This window comes from Falco peregrinus, chromosome 2 (assembly GCF_023634155.1).
Source record: "Falco peregrinus isolate bFalPer1 chromosome 2, bFalPer1.pri, whole genome shotgun sequence".
Classification (NCBI taxonomy): Eukaryota; Metazoa; Chordata; class Aves; order Falconiformes; family Falconidae; genus Falco; species Falco peregrinus.
The window spans coordinates 17932150-17959590 of record NC_073722.1 but is presented as its reverse complement, the minus strand read 5'-3'; the positions used below and the strand labels follow the sequence as shown (position 1 = coordinate 17959590).

The 27441-nt window shown below is 40.5% G+C and overlaps 1 protein-coding gene across 8 annotated transcripts in view; it reads left to right on the top strand.

Annotated features, from left to right (window-relative positions):
- MAPK10 (mitogen-activated protein kinase 10) overlaps nt 1-27441 on the top strand; it is a 168845-nt gene that overhangs the window by 105942 nt on the left and 35462 nt on the right. For 7 of the 8 annotated variants that reach the window (XM_005230096.3, XM_027795191.2, XM_027795165.2 and 4 more), the window contains 5 exons: nt 4799-4928; nt 7244-7302; nt 9686-9824; nt 11051-11216; nt 14458-14529. In XM_005230096.3, the coding sequence (XP_005230153.1) occupies nt 4799-4928; nt 7244-7302; nt 9686-9824; nt 11051-11216; nt 14458-14529 (566 nt within the window). Of the gene's footprint in view, nt 1-4798; nt 4929-7243; nt 7303-9685; nt 9825-11050; nt 11217-14457; nt 14530-24836; nt 24909-27441 lie in introns of all 8 variants that reach the window. The other variant, XM_005230097.3, reaches the window with a different exon arrangement.

Here is a 27441-nt window from a genome sequence, read left to right as displayed (position 1 = left end):
TTTCAGCTTTCTTCCCTCTTGCTGCGCTGGGATGGAGGAAATAAGGCAAAATGTTAATGTCAGTGGCAAAACTACCTTACTTAGAAGGATCAAGTAATGCAGATATATATAGCAGTGATTGATAATAAACAGAGTTGCAGCTAGAGTCTTTCTGGAGGAAGGCAAAGATGACCAAATTCTGCCACTTCAGAAAGTAGGTGTAATATTAAGTAGCTTTTCAGAAATACTTTAATACTGTATTTGTTGCAATATATATATGTAGTGATAGGTAAGAGGAACATTTAGTATATCTTGGATTTCTATAACATAAAGACACTTTCTTTATATAGAAAGCTATTTGCTGAGATTGCTGAGAGTGTCCATTTCACAGCCTGCCCAGGGAGGCTGGAGGCTGGGAGCTTCCCTTCCTGTTTCAGGCTTCCATTCCATCATGTGAGCGCTAATAATAGCACTTTAATGAAGTAGTGGCTTGAGGAAGGGTAAGCATCCTGGAAAGCATGTGTGTGCCCCATCTGAAGAATCTCAAAACTAAAGACTATCAAAAATTGCCATTCGTTATCCTAGGAACATGTCTCTAAGAGTCACTTAAAATTTTTTTTCTGTGGTTTTGGCAGGGTAGAATATAATGGAATTGATAAATGTGAAGTTTCATTGATGATTAAAAAAGTTATTCCTATGTGGGAAGAATAATTTTAAGTATTTACTTGGTGAATGTCTATTGAAATAAAAACTTGGAAATGAAATAGAATCCTTTTCTTTGCTTTTTTAAATAGGTATAAAATGAATTCCTGGTCCTTCAATTGTATGATAACAGAGCATTGCTCATTGATCATTACAGTCTGAACTCACACACAATGTCAGCGGTAAATGGTGATCTGGGTTTGTGTAAATATGACTAGAATGAGTTTAATTTAGTTCTTTTTCTTTTTTTTTTTTCCCCCGCTGAAGTCAGCAAAGACACTTGTTAAATAGCTGTAATTACATATATCTCTTGGTAGTCATGAATTTGTATTCACATCTGGCTAAAATTTTTTTATCTCTGCTAAATAGGTTTGTTTCAAATTATTTACTGTTTAAAAAGGCTTTTTTAGCACTAACATTTACCTTGCTAAACTAACCATAAACAGAATTTATAGGGAATGAGATTATTTACTGCATTTTCTGTCTGTATTAGCTGCCAGAGATGGTAGTAAACTTGGAGGATTTTTCTGAGCTCATGTTGCAGTAAAACTGTAATTTTATTACAAGACTGGGGTGAATTATATTCTTTGTATTAAAAATAGGGCAACTGTATAAATTAAAACCTAAATTATTAGTTGAGAAAGAGGTGTTATGATAGAGTTTCCAGATAAAGAAGCACAGGCTTTTAGATGCAAGTCCAGTCTCTTATTGGAGATCTTGAAATTGACTTTCACGCTCAGCCTTTTCATAGCAGTTCGCAGACACTCATTACTCTCTCTCTCTTATTCCTGCTCCCTTGAGTCACCTGTTTATACAGCCACTCTTCTGCCAGTGATTGAAGTTTGTCTTAAGAAGGCTTATCATCAATACTAACCTTGGTGTTCCAAGGTAAGGATTTTGTGTAGCAAGCACCAGAGAGAGGACCTACATGTGGTATCTGTAATTTCATTGTAGTAAAATGCATAGATGGCTGTCTGTAAACAAAAGCTTCTCTCTGGTGAATAGAAAAAAAAAAAAAACATCGGTGCTATTAATTTACTCAGTGCAATGAATTTACGTATTGACTTCTTGAAGTAGTCGGACACCTTCCATTTGATAGAAGACAATGATAGAACTGCAGTCAAGACCCTTGTATCTCAAAGTAAATATCCCTGTACAAAGGATTACTTTACTTGTTTTATTTTCCTCCGTGGTATGTAAAGGACTGGGAACGGATCATAAAAGCCAAAGACTTAAGGAAGCCTTTGGTTTTCTGATTTGAGATTGATGCTTTTTTATCTCTTGCTTTGATGGAGAGAGAAAATTCAGAAAGGCAAAGGAGGTCAGAAACCAAAGAAAATGGTTGCCCAGCCAAACTTCTTTTGTTACTGTTTTCCAACTCCTAGTTAGCTATGTTTTTATGATTTTATGATTTTATGATGTAACTAATGAGAGTAAAATATGAGAAGAGAAAAGATTATTAAAATGATTCAAAGTACTCTCGCGTAGCTCAGATGAGTCTCATGTAGGCTTTTCTTCTTAAAAGAAGTGGGGTGATCAAGTAATATGGATTAGCTAAGATTTGTCTGCTAAAGTGTATTTGTAATATATGTCCATGAATATTAGAGACAAAACATTTAATTCTTGAAAGACCATGTTTTTTAAATTCTTTGGCTTTGCATTTTATTTGTTCAATACTTTCTTAATGGAATTAAGGCCTATTTTAGTTGTGACCTTTATGATGCCCTGTTGTGGCTGAGCTAAATGAGAATGAGACACAATTCTGGCAGTTGCTACAGGAGGTTTGCGTTCTGCTACATAAGATTAAGCTATACATCACGCATCTTGTTCCTCCTAATGTAAGGTTTGAGAGATGTTCTCTGGCCAGAATGAAGTCAAATCAGACTGGATCTTTGATAGCCTTATCACCTAAGCAGCTTCATATATGCTTTTGACTAGTGAGTACAGTATCTTTGCTTACACATGTGCCTAGCGTATTAGCTGAGTCATGGAAGTTAGATGCCTTATTGATGAAAAAGAGAAGAAAGGATTGTTACCAAATGACAGAATGGATGACGTTGAAGAGTGGCCTGGTCCAACCCACCTGTTCAAAGCAGAGTCAACTAGAGCAGGTTGCTCAGCACCACTGGAAGAGTCTGGCTCCATCTTCTTTACCCCTCCCAGCAGATACTTAAGAACAGTGGTAAGATTCCCTCTGAGCCTTCTCTTCAGGCTAAACAAGCCCAGCTCTCTGAGCCTCTCCTTGTATGACGGGTGTTGCAGTCCCTAATAATCTTCATGGGTCATCAGTGGAATTACTTCAGTGTGTCCCTATCTTTCTTGTACTGGGGAGCCCAGAGCTGGACCCGGCACTCCAGATGTGGCCTTAGTAGCACTGAGCAGAGCGGAAAGATCTCTTCCCGTGACCTGCTGGCAGCAGTCTTCCTAAATGCAGCCCAGGATGCTGTTGTCCTCTTTGCCTTGAGTGTGCATCGGTGGCTCATGTTCAGCTTGTTGTCCACCAGGACCCTTGGGCCCTTCTCTGCAAAGCTGTTTTCCAGACTGTCGGCCCCCAAGCATGCAGTGGTGCCTGGGGTTGTTCCTCCCCAGGTGTAGTACCTGCCGTTTCACAGTGTTGATAATTTGGGGAAATTTAGTATTTATTTTTAATTTCTTCTATAAATTAACATTTTTATCTGAAATAGTTGCACTGTGAAAATGTTAAAATAGAACTTCCTGACAATTTCAGAATACCTGCAAGGGCAGTCATGAGAGATTTTTCCCTCTGAACATGTTTTCGGGTGAAATCCCAATATCCTGCCCCAGATGTCGACAGTGGACTAAAGCATTCTTCACAAAATTCATCACCTTTAGCAAACAGTTATTCTTATGTGTGGGATGTATTTGTTTATGCAGGAGTAGTATAATTGAAATATTTCTTATCCTTCTCCACCTGTGTGGTTTCCAAGACATACGTTGCCAACACATTCTTACTTATTTATAACACTTGTACGTTTTTGTTGGCTTTGTGACTAAGCTTCTGATGCTTGCATGCTTTCTGCTCTGTACTTGGTCAGTAAGAATGTGTAAGTGAATGTCAGTGAATGTCTACAATAAGCAGAAATTAATAAGAAAAAAAATGCCAGGATTTTGAATGTTTGGTGCTTTAAAAAGTCATTATTTTTAGAACTAGTGGTTTGGAGGGTTTATCTTGGGAAATACACTGTTGCTTTTTATGAAGTAGAAGAAAACTTGTGTCATGCATTTCCTCATGCTTGGTAAAAGGAAGGATCAGGAAGAGGGTTTGAGGACTGTGCATTTGGGAATGTTTCTAAAAATCACTGTGCTTTCGAAAATGGAGAAGTCAAGATTTGTGTAGTCAGATTTGAACCACCAAAATAAGTGTTTCAAATTCATAGGAGGCGAAGATTGTCAAAATAACTGAATGTTGCATAAAACCTTTAGAAGTTTAAGGAGAATTTTGGGAGCTCAGTTTTAAATCCCACTATGCAAACCAGAGCCTGTATTTCTTCCTGTTTTCAAAATTTTTAACTTAAGTGTATATAACAATTTTTTTCATTATCAGAAGGAAATGGTAAAGAAATTTTGTGAAATGGTTCTGTTTCTAGGTATGTTATTGGAATTGGATGATATGGTCTCAAAGAATGATTAAATAACTTGATTCTATTAGGAATATCATAAGGAAAACACAGACTTCACTCTAGATAAAAGTGGGCAATTTTTTATTGAGCCACTCGGTGAAGGTGTCCTTGATCATGACAGAAAAAGCAAAAGCCTCTCCGCTGTACCAAATGCACAGAGAGTTGCTTTGTGAAACAACTTTTTGTCTCATCCAGTTTTTATTGTATTTTTATTTGAAGTTATTTTTTTCCCCCCACCCCTTGAAAGTGTTAATTTCCTATGAACTGGAGTTCAGAAGTAGTGGTGCATGCTGTCTTCTGCCAATGTGGTGGTACGTGCTTCCTTTTGATGTCTTATTTTTTTATCACTAGAAACTCTCCTTTTGTCCCGGTGGGGGAAAAAAAAGGCAATAATAGACTGAGGCTCAGGAATTTGCCATGAGAAATGCAGGATATCCTCGTAAGATGCATAACCCCTGTGTTTGTAATTACTGCAGTGCTGCATATGATGCCATCCTTGACAGAAACGTGGCCATTAAGAAGCTCAGCAGACCATTTCAGAACCAAACTCATGCCAAGCGAGCTTACAGGGAGCTGGTCCTCATGAAGTGTGTGAATCATAAAAATGTAAGTTTTCAGTAGGAAACTGGAGAAGTGGTATGTATATTTGTTTGTTAGAAAGGAAATTGTTTTGTTGGGTGCCTTTTTAAAACAGAAGAAATGAAAAATAAATTATGCTCAAGGGCTACAGTCTCTCTGGTACTATATGGCCACATGAGAGTGTGAGGATCTTCCATGTGCTTATTTAAAGGCTATGTCAAATGGAGATGCTGCTAGTAGGTTTAGGGTGATAGGAGGGGAGAGAGCAGAGTACATTCTTGTCAACTCCTTATCCAGAAATGCGTAAGTGGTTGTTGGAATCCTGGCTCCATCCTCTTCTCACTGGGATTTGTGACAAAAGCTCTGTCTCTTGAGTTGGAGGTACCCATGCACAAGCATTGCTCCTTGTTTTGGACTTCATCTGAAACCCAGTCATATCGATGCATTGTACAAGATGAGGGGTTCTCATGGTGAAGGTTGCAGCAAAACTGCCTTAAGAGCCAGAAGCACTTTTCTGTTTTCATGTATTTGTGTGTAAGCTCACATTGTGGAGCCAGGGACTCTGAGGCCTCAACACATTGTGCCATTCCTTCAAATCGCAGAGTTCTTGTTGAAAGAAACAGCACTAGCAGATTCTAGACTTTCCTGCTTCTTACAGCCCCTACCTATTATATAACATTCAGTATCCATAACGAATGAAAACATTCTACACCGCAGCAAAAGAGTAATGCCAGGGCTGTATGTTAATTTTAACCATCTATCTGTTAGAATTATCTGCCTGACACTGTATCAGCTTGCTTTTTTGTATGTAGGATTGCTCCACTGCATTGTCAAGGGACGTCCCAAGGATTTAGTTTTCCTACAGTTTCTCAAATTCTGCTGTGGCTTGGTGTCATACCTGTGCGCCCCTTCCTTTTCATTAGGAGTGAATTTTTCAGTTTGCTGCATGTTTACTCTTGCCTCACATCCTGCAATGACTCTTTCTGCTTACGCAAAGCATAACTGAGTTTGAAAAGCATGATGTAAGGTGAGATTTGACACTTATTCTCAATCGCAAATTCACATGGAAAGAAAAAAGACTGACCCTAAAACGGGAAACAGCAGGACTTGTCATCTATAGCGCTCTCTGCCCTGCTCCTGGGCGTCAGCTTACCCACTGTGTTGATCAGGACTGTACCTGTCTCTTCCCTGTTGACTTGGATGGAAACTACTTTCAGTCAGATCAATGCACAGGGCTTTGAAAGTGCAGGGAGAAGTGAGTAGTTCTCCCTGTAGGCAGGAGAATTATGCATTCTCACTTCATGTTTTTAATGGACTGGAGAGAGCAGAGGCCAGCAAGAGCATTATTAATTTTGAATATATAATTTTAAAACTGCTGCATAAGAGCTGATAACAGCACCACATTGGCTGGGTCAGAGTTTTAATCTGTCTGTACAGAGAGGTGCAAAGGAAGGAGAGGATTGTAAAGGCCCCTGTGTGGAGGCAAGAATCACTCAGAAGATGTGGAGTAGACAGAAAGAATATTGAACCATTTCTGTTAGAAAGCCTAGACAGGTGATGGAGGCAGGGAGGGAGACATTCAGATACTGTCTTCATAGCAGCTGTGCTAATACGTGTGTTGCCCACACAGAAAGAAAGCACAGGAAATTCCAATCCCTGAGGTCACATTTTTCCTCTCTGCTGTTTCACACATTCTTAGCAGTGTCTTTCAACAGCCCAGCCCATTAAAAAAACCAACAACACAACAAAAAAGTAAAAAAGACATCTGGGCAAGATGTCTTTGCCCAGAATGTGCCTAGTGTTTTCAAGTGCTTCTGCTAAAAAGGAGTACCTCTCATGATGGAATTTGTGCCAGCGTGTGTGCATATGTGCCCTCAAAGGAATTGAGGCCATGTCAGAAAGAAGGAAGGGGAAGGTCTTCTGTTTATTTTTAATAAGGTGGTCCTTGATTATTTATCCCCATTAGATAAGCGTTCTTCATATACAGGAAATTTCTGGCTGTAGCACAAGGACTGCTATACTAGATGGAGCTGAAGTTGATCTTTGAACCTGTAACTTCAAAATTCAGAGGACGGTTTGATCCTTAGCATTTTGGTTTGTCACTGATCGTCACTAATCCTTCTCTCAGAAACCGTTTCAAGTGCACTTAGAAGAGATCTTAGAGATCTGCAGTATTTTATTTTGAATGTTGTTGACTTTTTGCAGATCCATGAAGTGAGAAGTGTTAGTATAAATCGAGCAGTTAAAAATCAGAGTTTATCCTTTAACACACACTTCAAAATGGGTTCAACTGCTTACATTTATCACTTCTCTTCATCCTTTTGTCTTACTTTGCTTTTCAGATTATCAGTTTATTAAATGTCTTCACGCCACAGAAATCTCTGGAGGAGTTCCAGGATGTGTAAGTAACAAAGGCAGTAATTGAACTAAAGCTTTAGAGATGTGTGAGGCATTATAGCATATCTTGAGTGCAATAACTCGGCAAAATACAAAGGTTATAAGCCCCTCTAAAAGAGATCATGTGTAGTCTATGCTGTGGGTAGACAGATATTCTGCATTCCCATTTTGAGAGCACTTTTGACACTTACAAAGTGCCAAATACTGTGTTTCCTAAGCACTGTAACAGCACGCAAAGCCTGCTGGTGGCTCTTTGTGAGAGGGCTAGTGGGTTTGCCTTTGGCTTCACATGCAGAGGAAGCGATAGTTACAAGGGCCTGTTTTTGTGCTGTTAGTTTGCTTGGGAAATGATGGTTGCTCTGTGAGTCCCTGACATGTGTGAGATTTTGATATGTGGCGCTTCATTCTGATTTAATTTCCTGTAAAAAGAGACTGATGTGAAACATTTCCTCATTTCATATTTGTTTTGATATAACTTTTAGCTGTGTAAAGTTACTTGCCTGGGGAACTAGTGCTAGGTGTAGAGAAGTAGCATCACCACTGAGCATTGCCCTATTGCACAAGCACTAGTATGCATAGTATGAACCTGCCCTGAATAAAATATTAAATATTCAGTGTTTTATGTGGCTGTACTCATTTTTCCTTTCAGTCTTCCCTATATTCTGTATATATCATATGGAAATGTATTCCCATTCTGTACTCGTCAGTAGTGATAGCAGACAGATAGCAATGGCTGAAGTCAGGCGACTGTTGTTCTGGGTTTAGTATATGGAATTTTTGTATAATATTGTCACTGCAGACTTATGCAGGGCAGAGGAGGTAACTAGTGCTGGAGAGAAGACAAGGTGTGCAGCTGACATTGAAATGGAGAGCTAGTGTTTTCCCCAAAGTTTGAGTGCTTTAATGTAACATTTCAGTTATGAATCAGCTGTGCTTGTGAGATCACAGAATCACAGAATGGTCAGGGCTGGAAGGGACCTCTGAAAATCACCTAGTCCGACCCACTGCTAAAGCAGGCTCACCTAGAGCAGGTTGTAGAGTCATGTCCAAGTGGGTTTTGAGTATGTCCAAAGAAGGAGACCCCACCGCCTCTCCGGGCAGCCTGCACCAGTGCTTTGCCACCCTCAGAGTAAAGAATTTTTTCCTCATATTCAGCAGGAACCTCCTGTGTTCTGGTTTGTGCCCGTTGCCCCTTCTACTGTCACAGGGCACCACTGAAAAGAGCCCGGCCCCATCCTCTTGGCACTCGCCCTTAAGATATCTGTAGACACCGGTAAGATCCCCTCTCAGTCTCCACCAGGCTAAACAGGCCCAGCTCCCTCAGCCTTTCCTCATAAAGGAGCTGCTCCAGCCCCTCACCCCCTCTGTAGCCCTCCGCTGGCCCCTCTCCAGCAGTTCCCTGTCTGTCTCGAACTGGGAGCCCAGCACTGGGCACAGCGCTCCAGCTGCGGCCTCCCCAGGGCAGAGCAGAGGGGGAGGGTCACCTCCCTCCACCTGCCGGCCGCTCTTCTCCTCATGCCCCCCAGCATCCCGTTGGCCGCCTTGGCCACCAGGGCTCACAGCTGGCTCGTGGGCAGCTTGCTGTCTCCCAGCTCCTTCTCCACAGAGCTGCCTCCCAGCAGGCCAGCCCCAGCCTGCACTGGTGCCTGGGGCTGTTCCTCCCCGGGTGCAGGACCTTACACCTGCCTTTGTTGGACTTGATCAGGTCCCTCTCTGCCCAACTCTCCAGCCTGTCCAGGTCTTGCTGAATGGCAGCCATATGAGATGTCTCACAAGAAATGAGCTGTGTTTAACATGGTAACTTACTGCTAAAGGGATTGTGTTAACATCCTGCTGAGGTTGCCAGTGAAGGTTATTTATCAGAAGTGCAAGACCAATTAGTTGTAATGATAACTGTGCGAAACCATGCAATCTTAGGGGGATTTTTTGAGATGTTCCACATGGGGAAGCGTATTTTTGTCCTCTCAGACATCTCTACTACTCTTCAATTCCTGCGTGTACTGTGGTAGCTGTTCTTCATATGGTCGAAGGCCAAGCAGTCATGTCATTTGCTGCTTGTGGATCTTCTGTTTCCTGCGTGTTTCGGTGTCATGCTGTCAGTTTGCCCACGTAGGGTAGAGTCCTTGTTGTGGGGAATGCACCAGTGCAGTTGTCCTTTTTCGCTGGGATGCTAAAAGAACGGTGTCTCTGCAGCGAGCTACTGCAGTAAAAAACAAACACCACAATAGTACTGCTGTGTGTGGGCCCGGGCTCGAGCTGTGTTACTCCCAGGCATCAGAAGTAAAGTGAATTTTGAAGCCAGAAAATGCATTGTTACTTATTTGAGATGATGCTGTGCTTCCTCTTCAACACAGGCCATAACCGTATGACTTTGCCTTTTCATTCAGTTACCTGGTAATGGAGTTAATGGATGCCAATCTGTGCCAGGTGATTCAGATGGAGCTAGACCATGAGCGAATGTCTTATCTGCTGTACCAAATGCTCTGTGGTATCAAGCATCTTCATTCTGCAGGAATTATTCACAGGGTAAGGGGTCTTTGGCTTAAAACTTAAGGCAGCATATAACATCATATGAAGACTTTAGAAACCACCTGAGTTTCTTGTCTACTGTGGATCAAAGCCCTGTTTCACAGTAAAAGGACTGTAAATTTTTGAGCCCATCCCCTTGGCAGAGTAGATTCATGCTTGTGTTAGGAATGGAATTATCAGTGCACCTAGGCAGACCAAAAGGTAATGTGGTTATTAAAAATAAATAATAACCAAATAATAAGCACTGGAAATCGTGAAAGTGATTATGTTCTCTGAAATGTGGAGATAAATGTTATTTCTCCTGAAAAGGCAGGTGGCTACATCTACCTTGCATGACATTCAGACACTTCCAATTGATGTTTTAGTGTGATCTAAGTATTGCTTGGTTAGAATCCACAGAGGTCAGGGCATATGGAGCTGGCATTTGCCATCATTTATGTGTGCTAAAACAAAGACTTCTAAGTCTATATTAAATGCATCCTCTCATTTTGCTTTTCCATGTCAGAGTGCTGTGTCTGGTAAAGGTGCGGTACCTGGCTGCAAATGCCAGAGGTAGCTCTATGTGTGATTTTTGACAAGGGAACAGTTCATGTGACTGTGAGCAGGAGGGAATTGAAATGTGCTTTTACTAATTTGGGACTTCCAGCTGAAAAAAAAATAATCCCAAAATGCTTCACTTCTGTTGCGAGGAAGAAAAGAAGAGCTGATAAAGTGGGTTACAAAGCGGATGTTGCTTTACCATACACAAAGGTCTCCTTTCTTGGCATGTTGTGTGTTTAGCAAAGGAGGATAGATTTGGCTTCCAGATAGTCATCCAGCAAAGGATGAGTGGAATTATTATAAATGAAGTATTAAGTTATCTCCATATCTACAGTTGAAATGTCTAGTAGGTATACAGCATTAAAAAAATTACGTAGCCAGAACAGTACTCTAATAGTAATCCTAGTTTCTTGAACTGCTAAATGTGATTGATGTGACATCAGTAGGCTCCTGCTATCTAGGTAAAGGCCCACAGTATGCCAAATCAGAACATCTTCCAGGAGAGCTTGCTGGAGAAACAGTAGCAAGGTTTTGCTGTGTCTTTACAAGTATTTCTGATAGTAACTGTTAAGTGTCAGAAGAGTAAAAAAATATTTAAAGTGTGATCTAAATTATCGGTCCATATCACAGCTGGGCCTGGCTTTATGAAGAACAGTCATATGTCTTTTCACTATCTTTTGCAGGATTTAAAACCGAGTAATATTGTGGTAAAATCTGACTGCACATTGAAGATTTTGGATTTTGGACTGGCCAGGACTGCAGGCACTAGCTTCATGATGACTCCATATGTGGTGACGCGTTACTACAGAGCACCAGAGGTCATCTTGGGAATGGGCTACAAGGAGAACGGTAGGGCTGCAATTTCATAGCAGGCACAGTGTGAGCTGAAGTGTAAGGTCTGCCTCTACAGTTGTAAGGGGCACCAGAAGGAGAAAAAGAATACATAATGGGGAATGACATCTTGGATTTAAAAGGCAGGTCATTTAGAGCAGTTTCTCACTGTTGTGCACTGCAGCTACAGAATGTATTTGGGATGCGATGCTGGTGAGTTTATCAGTGTGGGATTACAGAGTAATGAAAAACTTGTTCTTAATCATGTTTAAACTTAACAACTACAATTAGTTCTTTCTGACCAGAATGTCTTTGGCTTCTGTGGCTGTGAAACTGTGTGGGAACCACTGGAACTGCTGAATGAGTGATGTGTTCTAAATTTGAGTCTGGGTCTCTGAATTGTTCGAGGGAAGAAGATGATGTACAAACTCAAATAGGAATCCTAGCCCTCCAGAATTTTTCCAAGGCCAGAGCTAGATCTGAATTTCAGGAATGGCTTCTGTCTTTATGATAGCTTTAACTAAAGTCCCAGGTTTTGCTGACAGATTTTGTGTGGTCAAGATCTAGGTATAAATTTTGCAGTTTTAGTCTTTTTAATGGAAAGTAGAGTTGGTGAGAAGAGGAAAAAGCTGAAGCTAAAAAACCCCATACATCTTATTTGCACGTAATCTCCCTAGATGTAAAGAGGATTTTTCTCTGAACAGTCTGTGAGGGGTCTGGATACCTCTTGGTCCCTGGAAAGGTAGTGAAAAGCAGGTAGGGGGTCCTTACTATAGAGAAGCAGGTAAGGAATAACTCACATTTTGCAGGGGATGAAGAGAAAACTTTGTAAGTAACTCATTTTGTAACAAAACAGAGAATTGCATCTGAATGCCAGATAGACCAGGCAAGAAAGGATGGGATGCAATGTATAGCGGAGAAAAGTCTGCTATGACTCAGATTCAGCTGTCAAAAGCTACCACTTGTCTGTTTGACAAGGAGACTTTTCTATGACAAATACAGCAAACGTCAAACCCCGGAATTTATTAAGAAGTCTCCTACTTAATTTACTTTGAAGTGGTTAGCTAACCTGCAGGAGAACTTTTACTATCAGCCAGCGACATCCTGTAAAGGGCAGTGAAACTGATTTTGGGAGCCGATTCCATGACTTAAGCAATGATAAAGGCATGCTCAAACAACCTCTTCCAAAATTAGCAAGTCTCTGCATTAATTATTTGTAATGTTTATGAATTTACAGTATGCATTTTAACATGAAAGTCTAAAAAGCAGAGAATTATTAGCCAGAGTCTAAGCATACAGAATAATACCTGATAAAGGAATAATCTTCCTTAAAGTATTTTGTAACTGGTATTTTTGGTAAGTGCCATTAGAGATCTGATCTAGGCTCAGCATGATTTAGATAGCTCCTTAGTCAATGTCCAGAGTTCTTTCTATTGTGAAATGAATACCCTTGCATGTTGTTTTTTTTTCTCTGCAGACATTTAGTAGATGATTACCAATGTGTTGTTATTGTGTCCCTGAAAGGACAGAGAAAGCACTTGCTTTTCACGGTTAAAATCTCACCAAGAAAAAGTTAGACACACTTTTGCAATGAAGTACACAGCTGGGAAGGTACTGAGAATGTTTGCCACATCCAAAGGTCCTGTTCAGCTGCCCATTGAAGTTAACAGAGAGACTTCCTTTGACTTCCCTGGGCAGTGGATCGGGCTCAAGATGAATGATCTCATCTTAACTTGTACAAAGTGAAAACAAAGTAAACAGAGAAAGAAAACTGAATATTTGAAAATGAAGGTCAGCTGTCTGAGGAGCTGGTCTGCTTGGGGGCTCTGATCCAGCTTCCAAGGAAGTCAACAGGGTGGTGGTTTGCTTCCCTGCTCTGGCCTATGTTGCCACATTACTGAAGCTCCCCTACTGGTTGTGGGTTTTTTCCCTTTTACTATGTACACTGCCTGTATAAGGACTGTTCACTGCTTTCATTTTCTTTCTGCACTTGGTTGGCTAAAGATGCATAATTATCACCAGTTGCTGCACTTCTGTGGAAGGTCCCAAAACTGTCACTACGAAGAAAACTCTGCCACTGCCTCAGGCATGCTCTTGCTGTCCCATGCCCCCGATACCTGTACCCTCCTTTTCCCAAGTGGAACATTTCACCTTTATTTTGTTTTACCAAGAAATTAGTTGTTTGTTTGTTTCTTTAGTTTGTTTTGGATTGCTTTTGAAGGATAAGAAGGGGGAAGAAAAAGAGGAGAAACTGGTTGTGTAGGTCAAACCTAACCGCAAAATGAGGATTCAAAGCTGAGGGAAAAAGTAGTCTTTCAAAGCATTTGAAAGCAGGTTTTTTTCCCCCATCACATGGAATACAGGTCTTTTCTTTCTGTGTCACTATCTATCTAGTCTTTTTTCTTGTAAGACTTAAAGGGCAAACCCACCTCCGCACCCCCCTCCCAAGTCAGGCAGATCATGTAACTATGCATACTGCATCTAAAAGCTGGAGGCAGGATCAGGAAGATAAGAAATGCTCTTAGTCTTGCTGGTACTTGTCCTGTGAAGCATTTGTTTTACCATTTATTTTGAGTACCCATGCAGTAAAAAGCAGAGTCCACATGGGTCATACTTACCAGTTCTTTCCAGACGGTATGTAGGTACAGACAGATACGTATAGATAGGTGCCTATAGGTAGGACATAGGTACAGATCCTGAAGCAGGAGTTTAAAGTAACCCTTAAAAGTGGTATTTAACTCTGCAGCCTTTACTCGTGTGAGCAGTTCCATCTGGAACCTCTTGTGTACTGCTGCAGAGAGACTCAGTCCTGCAGGACAAAGCCTAGAAACTGCCTGGCTGCAAGTAGGATTTATTCCAGATGGTCGTTGTCTGGGTTTGGGGTTTTTTGCTTTTGTTTTTTCTATAAAGAAAAAGAAAGGAAAAAAAGTTGGGTTTTTTCACCATAAACTCAGGGCATACCAGGGGTCTGTGCAGTTGTTACTTGATCTTTGCTTGCTGGCTGTGGGCCTTTTCCCCAAAATGTTGATTTTCCACCATTGCTACTAACTACCATTGAGCTGACTGACACAGCCTTTACTTACTTACTTATTTTAGCTTTTGATGAGACTTGGGAAAAAAAAACAAACAACAAGACCATGAAACAAACTGTACTGTTCTGATCAACCTGCTCTTTTTCCCCTCCTTTAGGAGTGAAATGTTGTAGTTAACTTTGCTTTTTTTTTCCTCCTTCTTCACTTCCCTGTCTCTGCTGTTCTAGTGGATATATGGTCTGTGGGATGCATTATGGGAGAAATGGTTCGCCACAAAATCCTCTTTCCAGGAAGGGACTGTATCCTTGTGCCATTTGCTACAGCTTCACCTATTATTTGTTCCTCTCCTCCACCCCGTCCCTCTTACCATATAATGACTATACCAGGACTGTAAAGATAGAAGCAAAAAGTTGAATCCCAGAGGTATGAGTAAATGAAAATAGCACACTACTGATACGAACAAAATTGAAAATGAAAAACAGAACACAGAATTATTTCAGTCAAATAAGTTACTTTCTATTTAAACCTGTTATCATTCCATTTTATGTAGTCTTATGTCATACTAATAAGCAATATACAAAACAAGCATTATGACTGCAAATTGGATAGCTTTACTTATTATTCTTCAAAGGAAAAATAAGAAAAAAAAAAAAGAATCCTAATGTGGCCCATCTGGTTCCTGTAAATCTGTTTTTCTGCTTTTATGTTTTGGAAATAGTGACTTCATAACATTTGTGGTGGCATCATAATCTTTTGCTTGCTAATGCATCATGGATTTGTATTCATCTCAATGCTGTATAGGCTCAGAGTTGAGTCAATACAACATTTTTTTCTTTAAAACAAAATGAAGAATTTTACTCTCCCAGTTTAAGGCAAACGTTTATCTGCTGTGGTTTCCAAATTGGCCTGAAATCAGATTCTCTGGATTTAAAAATGGGCTCTCCTTTACTTGCATGAGGTCTGTGTCATTAATTAAACTGTATTTCCCTCCCATCTTGTTCTTCTCGTCTTGGGTGATATTATTTTTACCACTTCCAAGGTGGTGAAAGCAATATTAGAAAATGAAAACAAAAGAGGAGGTATCTACTTAGCCTTTGGTTTATCACAGGCCAAGCCAGGCAACCTGCCCGTGATGGCTGGGAAGTGTAAGTAGTGTGTATTTTGCCCATCAGAATAAAATGCAGCAACATAACATGTTTTCCACTTTCAGAAACAAAAAGATGTGTTATTTTCAGCACATTGGCAGAAAGACACCATCAAAACATGGCATCAGCAGACACTTGCAGTTGGTGTGGAGAAAATCCAGCTTTTACAGACATGTAGTCATGGAAGTAATTATTTTTTTGCTGGCTCTTGAGTGATTCCTGTAGTGTTTGTCAGAGTTAGGTCCTGCCTGTCCTATTCTCACAGCTCTGTTGACTTTCTCGGAAAACAGAGCTCTGCCTGGTAGCCGGTGGAGATGCAGTTGTACTTTACTAACGGGTAGATGGGGAAACTGCAGATACCTCCTGTTTGTACTGGCTTCCAGTCTTATAGGGACATGGACGGGAAAGTTATCAGATGCAAAACATGTCAGTGAAGAGTGGTGTTTTTTATTGTAGTGGATGCTTTATGATGTTGCTCCATGGACGTTGAGCTCTTCCTGCAACATGTGGAGCAGGCTGCTCGCCCACCTTCTGCTGTAATCTGAATGTGCAGAGCAGCTCCCAGCATTGCTAAGACCTGTAATTCAGTGCGATAGTTACGCTGTGTTTCAGTGGTAACAACACCTCAGAAACACTGTCATAACTCCTCCTCCAAATATTATGGTCTTTTCCTCTTTTTTTTTTTTATTTTATTTTTTTAATGTACAAAATAAAACTAAATGACCAAACTATACTTGAGGTTCAGCTGTAAATACTGAGAGTATTTCCATTTAATCTATTTGGAGAGAAGTCTGATTGAGTTTTTAGTTGATAGGCAACTAGAATACAGAAAAAAGCTATTTCAGTGTAAAAATATTGCACCATGGCTAGTGGGTTGCTCTTCTTTTTCAATAACAAGTGATATTTGAGTCATATTCTTCCACCTGTTTCCAGAAAAAAAGAAATGCTATATAATTTAAACAACATAGCTTTTAAAATAATCATTCAAACATGAGAATTACTTTGTTTCTGACTGTCTTATTCAGGGATAGCAACAAAATATTTTTAAAATACCTTTTAACATTTCAGCATCACTTAAAAATAACAACTGAATTTTTTAAAAAATGCAGAAAATATTGTGTGAATTCTGGGATGGTGCTACTTTTTAAATCACTGGAAATCCCATAGCCTGAAATGCAGCATATGTGGGCCAGGTCACAACTGCTACCACATTTTAGTGGTGGGTTTATTCAGGTGAGTTGGAAGTTTAAAAAAAAAAAAAAAAAAAAAAAAGAGGGAGAAGAAAAAAAAAAAGAGAAAAAAATTGGAATCTGTATGTTCATTTGCAACTTAATACTCATTTGTTATCCAGTTTGACCCCATGAATAAGAGTTTTCACTGTTAGAAAAACTGGTTTGTGTCTGGGTCTCTAATACTGTATTATCTCCCCTCCCTCCATGGCTGTTGATGAGCAGATCTAGTTTGCCTCCTAGGTATGAGAAGAGCTGGAGACGCATTTATGCAGCTGCAGGTAAACTTCACAGAGGCAAGTCTGTATAGAAACTAAAAATTACAGTTCTGTTTAAGTATTCAGAAGAACGTCTACTGTGTCCACTGGCTACCAATATAAGGAGCTTGCTCATTTCTAGCCTGGAGTAAGAACATTCCTGAATGGCACAGTATACAGCTAGGAAAAATCTCACAGCTGCTGCCAAGTTTTATGGAAAGAAGGATTATAAAATGTTAATCTTAACTAAACCATTGCACTGGTTTACCATTGCACTTTGGTGCTTCTGACTTTAAATAAAATTTCATTTTTAAAGTCTTCATTGAAATTAAAACATGGAGAAGATTAATTTCAGATCATCTCATCTACATAAATAAGAAAGTCTATGTTACTATAGGAAAGCTCTGGAATCTGTACAGACTACAGGTACCAGTATGTGATAACTGTCCCAGTTAATACAAATGTTAAGTTATGCATTTTCAAAAAAAAGTGTATGTTTCTTAACTTTATTAAAATGCTCTCTGAACACATTAACTGCTATTTTCATTAGCAAAAGTCAAACTTGAAAATTACTGCTTTGTGAATATTGGTGAGGTATTTGAATTAACTGACCTAGTAGGAATTTTGAGATCGAGCAGGGCTAGAGGATTGGTGCACTCAAGTGCTGTCAGTTTGCAATGAGCCTGCTGGTTTTCAGAAAAATAGGAAAACCCTCCAGCTTTCCAGAGAGTGCCAGGTAGAAATTGCATTGCAGATACCTTTGCTCCTTGTGACTCACCTGAAGCAGACATTTCAAAATACTGTCAAGGAGACTTCTTTGTCAGAAGTCAGAGCCTCATGAGAAGAAATCCACCTTTTCATCAAATTCCAGATGGATTTACAGACCAAAATATTCCTGGCAAGTTCTGGTAAGCTTTTGTAGTCTGCTTCTGAGCTTCCCGCTCAGTGTTTCTTCCATGCTTATGCCACTCTTGTCTCAGCTAAATCAGAAAGAGTGTGAGCCACTGAAAACTGCCCAAACTCTTGGATGCCACTGGAACTACGTTGGAAAACCCCAGGACTTTTCCCAAAGCTGTGTTCAGCTCTAGCTAATAATGTCTTCAAAATCTCATTAAGATTTTAATTTAAGGATTAGAAATGTATTTCTGTGGAGTTTTTTAAGAAAAGGGAAAACTTAAAATGGTCTGAATGCTTTCAAGGTCTGAGCTGCTGAGGCCACAGTTATGTCCCACAGGCACATGTGACTTAGTGGGGAAATAAAGCAATCGAAGAGCATTTCTTTTCAGTACTGGAGAGGCATGTAAAGGATGGTACTCACAAGTTCATCTATGAGTCCTTCAGCAGATCCAAAAGGAAACGGTGATTTAGTCATAGAGATACATTGTGGTAACAGCCAAGTGTCTTAAACTTGGCTAGGCCTGGATTACAGTGGTGAATATGGAAAACAGAATTCCTGCTGCACATAGTTTAGTCTAAGACAGTCAAAAGAGAAAACACCATTAAGAGAGCAGGAGAGAAAAAAATCCAAACTTATTCTGTGTAGCTACGAACATCCAAGATGGAGTGTGAAGAGAAGTCAGTGTTAACAGATGAAGTTAATGTTTTCTGTGGCCAGATTGAAAAAAAATTCCTTTGCCTGCCAGCTGTCTTTGAAGGCAGTAGGATTAAGAGATGACCCCTGACATCTGACAGTATTCTGTATTTTCCCAGGAATTCAGACAGGGGGAAAAGATTGCTTGCCTTAGGGAAAAATTTTTGAACAGGAATGTCTTCTAGGGAAAGGTGTTGCCTTTCCACCACTCAGCAGAATTTGTCTTTGCATTTGAAATACGATTGGCATTTATTAGGGTTTTCTTAAACTTCAGTATAATAAAACATCTGCACTTTTGTTTAGTGCAATCCGTTGTTTTTCATATTCCCAGCAGTATTTTCTTACGGCTTGTTATATCTTTAAAAAAACCAAAACCAAAACCAACAATTAGCATCGTGATTTTTTTAAAGAATATGAAGAGTGGCCTGGCTCTGGAGGTTCGATCAGCTGGTGTGTGTTAGCCTGCTGCTTAAGTGTCTGTTGGCTCTGATGGCTGAGTTTGGATTTTGTTCAGCTGATGATTCCTCCCTAGGTATGTGGTATTTGGTTTTAGACTTAGGATGTTACCAAGAATATAGTAAGAGTTTGAATTATGATGATTTTATTGGGCGAAGTTTGCTCATATGAGATGAGATCTGTTTCAAAGAGACTTCAGCGTAGCTGTGAAGACAGTTGGCTGTTGCCATTCTTTTCTTTCTCTTTTAACTCAAATATGCGTAACAGTTTAAAGTGCAATTTGCACTTAGTGTAAGAGCCCCATGCTGTCTGTGATCTGCGTGGCATTTGGAGTAGATCCGTGGGTCCCAGCTGCTACAATGAAGATGATCCATTGCTCGTTTCCCCAACGCTCACCTTTAAGATTTTCAGCATGGATCTGAACATGTGGTTTCAAAAGTGGCCAAGTGTTGGGGTGTAGCTGTGTGCTGCACGTACTGCTGCCTCACATGAAGTTCAGCCAAGGCAAGTTAGTTGCGTTTCCAGGCACTTATGCAAACTGGATGCTTTCAAATGCCTTTTTTTTTCTTTTTGTGCCATTAATCAGCTTTTGCTTGATGGCAACTATATGAGGTTGAGCTGAGTTTCACTGGTACAGTTGATCAGAGAATTTGGAAATCGTAGACAAAAAGATAGCACGAAAGTGCCTTTTGTCAGGAGCATGTAGGTATCCAGTTGGGATCAAAGTAGAGGACTGGAACACATCCAAAATCACATATAGTTTATCAGCTATGAAAGCATATAGGTATACTGAAAAGAGGTGTTAATGTGTTTGTATTGTAGCAGAAGAGACTACCTGTGGGATTCCTGCTGGAAGGGGTAAAATGAGTGTACTTGAATACTCTTTGAGACCTGGGAAGAGACTTCAAATTCAAAATTTAACTTGAGCTAAAAAGAGGGTGTGAGGCTAGCAACTGCAGGATCTGCAAAACACATTTTCAACGTTACTGTCTGTTAGATGCAGTGTAGCGTGTGTACCATCCCTTGGCAAGAGTCTCTGTAGGTCTCTCCTACTGCAATTTTTTTTTATATGATTATATTCAAAAGAAAACAGGAGGCAGGGAAGGGCATGAGTCATTCCTTGTGCCTCCACTCATTCTTGAGCTTTCATCTTGGGATTCCCTTTTCTTAATATACATTTGCCTCTTAATATCCTGTGACATCCCTTCCAGTCCCTCTGCAAGCTCTGCTGTTCTGAAAGGGACAGTGGAGCATGAATTCCCAAGGAAAAACAATAGTTTTGCAACGCTTGTTTGGTACTGCAACCTAACAGCCAACATCTGAGGAAGAGCACAATTTGGGGTGTGATTCGTACCACCTCCTGCCTTTTTCCTGGTGGGCCAGGCTCTGGCATCTGCCTGTCTACTGCAGATCAATTCTGTCTATGCCAAATGAAGGTGAGCATCTGTTAGTCTGAATCCCAGGGAGCGAACGGCTCAGCTGTGTCGTAAGAAGGCATGAGGCATACCAGTTTGGAACTCACAGAAAGTTTTTAAAAAATGAGAAATTCATACATTGGTTTGAAGCATCACACTTGTGAAATTCTGCTAACTCCCTTCTGGTTCCATCTAGAATCTGTCAGGCGTGTGGCTGTGCTTTACAGTGTTTTGCAGCTTCAGTGGCAGGCAGTAAATTAGAAGTCAATAATATTCAGACACTTTGGGACTCTATTACTGTTATTGAGAAATATTGAAGTAACATCATCTGGAAAGTGGTGTTTCAAATTAGAAAGGAAAGACTTTCTCAGGGAATCTTAATGGATTGAGCTGATACTGTGCTGAGCACTTATTAAAACATGTTGAAATCTGTGCATGTAATAAATACTGGCATGAAGAGAAGATTTTTGGTATTTCAGTGAGGTCCTGAGGTTGGAATGTTACAAAACCGGGAGTTTGCTATGATTTAGACAGAACTGAGAGAGGGGAGGGTTTGGTGGGTTTGAGATGTTTGTAATCTTTTTCAAGTGTTCAGGCCATCTTCTTGTAGGAGTGCTGTGCAACCCAAACTTCCCTTGGCGTTGGCAGTCTGAAGCCTTAGTAGCTCTGCTGTCTGGAGCTTATGAAAAAAGCAGCTTTGCCCATGCGTTACCAAGAATTTTTCTAAACCATGTCCTTTTTTAATTACATAGAAATAATAGAAAGAACCGTGACAACAAGGTGCAGTGTCCAGTACAGACTGCTGTAGCTCTCTTCCTGAAAATTCAAGTTAGGACCTAGATATGGTTCTTCAGAGCAGACCTCAGTGCAGATCTGCAGGAGCACTCAACAGCAGCGATAGAGGTAAAGGGAGGTCCTACCCAATAAGGTGGCTTTGCATTTGAGGAGGATTTGGAGAGACTGTGGTGATAGGCATGCTCTGTTGTCTTGAAATTTTACTGAAGTTTGCACCTTAGCCATTGGGAAACAGCATTGTGTCCTAAATATTTTGGCCTACAGTTACACAGATAAAATCAGGTATCATGATTTGCTTCAGATTTATCTCTATCATAGTCTTCCCGAGTCAGTTTTGAGGACATGAGCGCCCCTTTTTAGCTTGCAGATGATTTCTGCATCACCTAAAACAAGAGCTATGACAAATGTGAATGTTTGGCATTCTCACTAATGCTCTGGGCAGAGAGAGAAAGTGTGAACTAACCCATGAGGTTGGGAAAGATAGCAAAGCTCACTCAGCCGTGCCCGTATCTCTGGCCTCCAGAGTTTTCCATGGCATGCATTTCAGGAAATTTAATTTGAATATCATGATTTTTCTTGAATGAAAACCAGAGCTTACTGAGTGTAGGTCTGAGGAGCCACCTCAGTAGTTTTAGCAAGGGTAGTTGCAGGTTTTACTTACGGGCTCATTTTCATTGTGTTCTTTCAAGTCCCGGAGAACCTGCAGTTTGGCAGGAGGAGGATGCAGGGCCATTACAAAGGAATGGGGAAGGAAACAAGCTACGGTGTCTTCAGTATCTAACACGCACACTTTTTTCAATTCATCCAGCATGGTAGGAGCAGCCTTCTGCAGAAACAGAAAAGGAGACTGCATCCACAGCTGAGTTGCAAGGGAGGTGTCCGTGGAAGGTTAGTTTGGATCCTTTCCATATAGAAACATCTTTGGCTAGTTCTGCAATTCCTGATCCTTCTGCACCTTTGCTGAAGGGAACCTGAAACCTGGAAAGATAAGCAGGCACTCATTTTGGTCAGGAAGTATGGTAGGCTAAAGCACAAAGAGGAATAAATGTCGTATTAATGTTCTTCAATTCCAGCTCTTCCTTCTCTCCTCACCATCTTTTCGGACACCTTCCCTGTGAAGGGCTGAGCCCGCAGCCAGCCCAGACCGCTTCCCTAGGGCACAAGAAGGTTTGTGTGGCAACAGGGCAACTTCTGTTCAGCCTCTCCAAACTCTATTCAAGCTCCCAGGGAGATTCTGGAGTTTCCTATGGAGGACAGATTGATTCCCCAAATGTTTTGCAAGACAGCTCTGACACAATCACTGTAGAGTCAACTGTTTGGCATGCAGTCGGGACCAGGAGGTGGCCCAGAGGTTAAGATTTGCTTTACAGATGAATTTTGAAGTATATGTACACGCAAGAATGCATTTCAGAGCAGCTCTGCACAGTCATCTGGTTTGTAGAATTTTGAACAAATTAAAAATCCCCTCCTCTTAGTAATCCAGGACACGGGTATTCTAATGGAGAGGGGGCTTCTCATCAAGGGCTATCCAAATCTCAGCAATTTCACTTCAGAGAGCTGTGAGAAATTGTAGGTTTAATTCCTTAACACTGTTTAATGCGATCCTAAAACATCAAGGCAAACAGTTGCTAAACTGAAGTTTCACGTAGAGTCACACAGCGGTCTCTCTGACTATAAGTTAACCTGTGTTTGATTAAAACTTAGGGATATTCCGCGTGTTGGTGGAGCATCACCAGTCTTTGTGAGAATCTTGCATTTGGAAAAAATCTTGAACGAAATTTTCAGTGCTTTGGAGTTGAGCGTGAATGTTTAGAGGATGTGGGTTGTTTCTTTTTCCGATGCATGTACAACTGAAATTACTCGTACTACCTCTGGATCGATTTCAGACTAGACGAAACTGAGGACTGAGGCTTCGGTCTCTGTACTGCAGTCCCTCATGGAGCTTTGCACGAGCCTTAGTGCCTTAACTGGGGCCCCCGACAGCTGCTGCTGTGTGTGCTGGAACTCCTAACCTCCAACTAACTACTTTCCTTAAACATGCAGGGAAACTCGGGGTTCCGGTTTGACTTACTTTTAATTGGCTCAGGAGAGGTAAAAGAGGCAGCAGTCGAGAAGGCACGGGTTTTTTTCTCTTTGGATGTTGGTTATGTTCAGATGTTCATCTTTGCTTCTTCTGATTCGGGAATATTCAAAGAGCTTGCTTCCTTCCCAAAACCTCAGGAGCAGAGGAGAATGATCACCTCTGCTTTACACAGTTTAGAGTTTAGTAAGTCACTAGTAATTTCAACTGCTGTGTGTTGCTCTTGAGCACAGCATAAAGCGGCAATGTCAGAAGACAGCCTCTGAAAATAAAAAGGGATTAATAACAGATGAACAAACAACTGCTTGCTCTATCTTTTCCTGATATTTTGCATGCCATTTAGCTTGTGATGAAAGCAGCAATAATTTGCATCTCTAGGTTTGCTTATGGCTTCCAAACGTGTAGCCTTTTATTTATTTCATTTTTTGTTTATTGGTTTATTTATTGTGTAGTGATTAAGATTTTCATGTGCTAAATAAAGCAGCAGGGAACCTTAGACCCAGGCATGTAAAGATTTCCACAGACAGGACATTTGCCTTCAAAGTCAAATCCACTTTAAACTGTTGCTCAATATGAAATTATACATTTAATCAAGCAGCATGACGTTTTCATTTTTTTCCCCACAGTTTCTGGCCCTGATTGACCAGTCTGTCCCTTTTCTTGCTTCCATGCCCTATGACTTATCATAGAGCAAGGACAGCAGAGGTAATGTGGTTTCATGGTATCGGTAGGGGGGAAAATGCCACCTTAATCCCATACTGGATATAAGGAGTCTGATTTTCATCTTGTGTTCCAGTGTAAATCGTGGTTAGCTTTGTTTGACCCAGCTGAACTGCTCTTCTCTGTACAAGGTAAATAGTGCCCCAGTTTGCTCCGCATTTCAATGTGGAAGGTGCAGCGTAGAGCTTCAGTGTCTCAACCGTCCTATTTAGAAACCACCATTTCCTACCACGGCAAATGGAAATCTTAGGAGATTCTCAAGACCCCCATTATGGACTGCTGGCTTCGCGGAGATTCGGTGGAAGGGAGCCAACAGCCTCTAAAGCAAGCATTATTGGAGTGGAATGATCTCAACAAATTATATTCATATTCCTGATTAAGAGGTGGATATGTCTTCACAAGGACCCAAGTTTCTTTTGTGGCTTCTGGCAGTTCAGCTTGTGAAAATATGCATGGATCTCTGGTAACTGAAAGGATAAAGGAAAAGCCATTTGCATATCCTCATTGAATACAGACACCGGGATTCATTTACAATACAAAGCAGTATAAAGCTAGGTAATGAATGCAAATGCAGGCTTTAAAAAGACAAAATTAATTGGTAAGTTTTAATTACAAAGTTGTAATATGACACAGGAGCCAGCTGTGAGTCTCTCTTAGTTTTCTGTATTGAATAGTATTGTCTTTCGTCCATACTGGTGTAAAGGAAACTGTTGGAGTCAATTTTTCTGAGACCTGCTACGTTGTCATGAAACTTGTGCACTCCAGCGGAGAAGCACCTGCAGACAGCGGAAGGCAGGTCTGTGTCTGCAGTGTGGGCTGCAGGCTCTGAGCTATATAGCATGATGGGATAAGTCTTCTCATTTATTTGTTGTTCTGTTCCTGTTTTCTTGTTTACCTTCATTTCATTTTTGTTTTCAGTTGACATGTGGTCAGTAGGGTGCATCATGGGAGAAATGATTAAAGGTGCTGTGTTGTTTCCTGGCACTGATCGTATCCTTCCTAGCAGCCGTTTTGGCCCCAGTAGGTACTTCCAACCCTTTCCCCTCCAGCCCTTTCCCGCTAGACTAGTGCTGACATACATTTGTACTGTACCTAAAGAGCTGGGTCAAGTCCCACTGCAAAATCCGTGCAAACTAAAATGTCAATAAACCGTTACTGCCTCTCAGTAAAAGCCCTAGGTGGAAACCACAGCCGATACAGTGTAAGGAGATGGAAAACAACATCCTACGTGGTTCATCAGAATCTATTTCTGCAGCCAGGGACCACTTGTTTTTACTTTGTTGTTATAAATGTCTCTTTATTAATTTGGCAGGGGGTGGGGTGGGTGGGGTTGTTTCATAAATGTCAGGGGTTTCAAGTTCAGGTTGTAGATTGGCAGGCACAAGTCACTGCTTACCTCAGGATGGCACGTAAGAGCTTCTGCGTTTTAGAAAGAAGGTATGATTAACTCAGACGTGACTTTTAGAAATGCTGATTTCTTTCCTCGTTTGCTCTGCAAGTGGTATTGAAGTAGGAAAGTAAGAAACGGCTTCAGTTTAGGGACAACTTCTGCTTCCCAAGACAAAAATTATCACTTAAATTTGTATAAATTTGATGACTCAAAAGGCTGGGAATCTCCTTGGGAACTGTTGTAGTTGACTTCAGTCTGTCATCCTTTATTTAAGTACATGTAGCTGTTATGTGAAAGCATTTTTGACATCAACAAGAAGTGATTTATAGATAAATGCATTACATCAGTGGACAAGCAGTCCAAGCAGACTAGGTGCACGTACATTTTCTTAGGGACCATTCTACAGTCAGGACTGCGGCAGCCATAGTTCTTGCTCCATTTGATGCTTTATTAAAGCTTTGATGTATACTCTGTTATTTGTCAGATTGTGAAAGTGGTTTCTTCTTTTGCACTTCAGCAACATAGCTCCGTGCATGCTTGGTCTAACTGCAGTGGTTCATGGTCCCTAGGATTACACAAATGAGAAATGGGGATGACCTGTGTACAAGTTTTCCTTCTAATTTAAAATCTGTACCTAGATGGCACAGGAATTTCCAGGCATTATTCATTTTTATGTAATTTTCTCTGAATATGTGTGTGTAGTTATGTATGTGTGTGTGTGTCTGCATATATAGACATATTTACTAATTCAGTTTAGCACTTCAATTTTGGCCTCATTCACACTTTAAAGGGGTCAACATTTCGATTAAAATGTGGAAAAAGTAATATCTGAAGAGTGTTAAAGAAATGAAAGTAGGCCATGATACCATTAACATTTCCACAGCCTTGTTTAGTAAGATTCTGATTTGTGTCTTGTTCAAAGTGTTGGATGAGCATATTCACACTGAAATGAAAGCTAAAATTCCCATGTGTTTTCATATGATCTGGAGCACATCTCATCTGCATATGTGGAAGTAAATTTTCCTTCGATGTGTTGATGTAAATCATTAGCACCTATTTGCTCCATGAAGATTTGGCTCAGGCTGTGCTTGTGTTTTCTGTGAACACAGGGTGAGAAATTTAAGTGTGGGGGTTAGCATAGTGCAGTCTTGTAGTCGGAACTGATTTTACATTAATAGTCTTACATTTTGTAAGATATCATTTAAAGAAATCAAGTACAAAAAGAATTGAACACGTCTTACATAGCACTTCAAAAACTGGTTGCTTTGACACAGCTGCATACTTATTAGAAAGAAGTCACACAAAGCCTCTATAATTAAACCATTATGTGCTGTGTATTATTGCAGTAACCCCGTAGAAATCTGCATTACCAGCTGCTGATTTGTTTAGGATCGTTCTGTAATTGAGTTCACGTTCTTCATTTGTATTTATAATACGTTGCTAAATTTACAGTGTTTTGTGTACTGCTCTGCTTTTCTTGGGCTGTTCCACAAGTCTCTATTATGCGAACAGAGAATGATGATGTTGCTTTCTTTCAGGCCACTGAGCACCCCTCCTCAAAGCCACTTTTTCTCCAAATGCATCTCCCACTCCCCCACTGCTTAGTAGCTGCTGGCAGGGGTTCGGCACTTCTGGCTCCTGTGCCCATCTGTGCAGCAGCTGAAAACCAGTCAGAAAGTTGCAAAGGCAGACCCAGCCTGCTGAGATCAATGACCTCATAGCATCTTCTTCCTTCAGTCTGTATAGATAAGGCTTAGCATTTCTGTAAAAAATATTATTTCTTCAAATGTGTGATGGAGTTGGGTGGCTGTGTAATTCCATCAGCAGGGACTGTGAGCCCTAAGAACTTGAGGGCAGCATATTTAAGGATGTATTTAACTGTAGAAGGAGGAAGAGTAATTAGAAATCTGTTTCTTAGGGGAAAAAAAAAAGCTTCCTCTGTGACATAAAATGGGTGTAAAATGGGTTAAGACTGGCAGTGTACCAGAATTTGTTATCAGCAGTTTTTTTCTTCACAGGCAGTGCTTCATTTCACAACTACACTGTGATTTCTGGAGTATTTAATACTAAATTGTGTCAAATTTTATGCATAAATAACTATGAAAAGCAGTTTTGAAACTGAAAGATTGAATA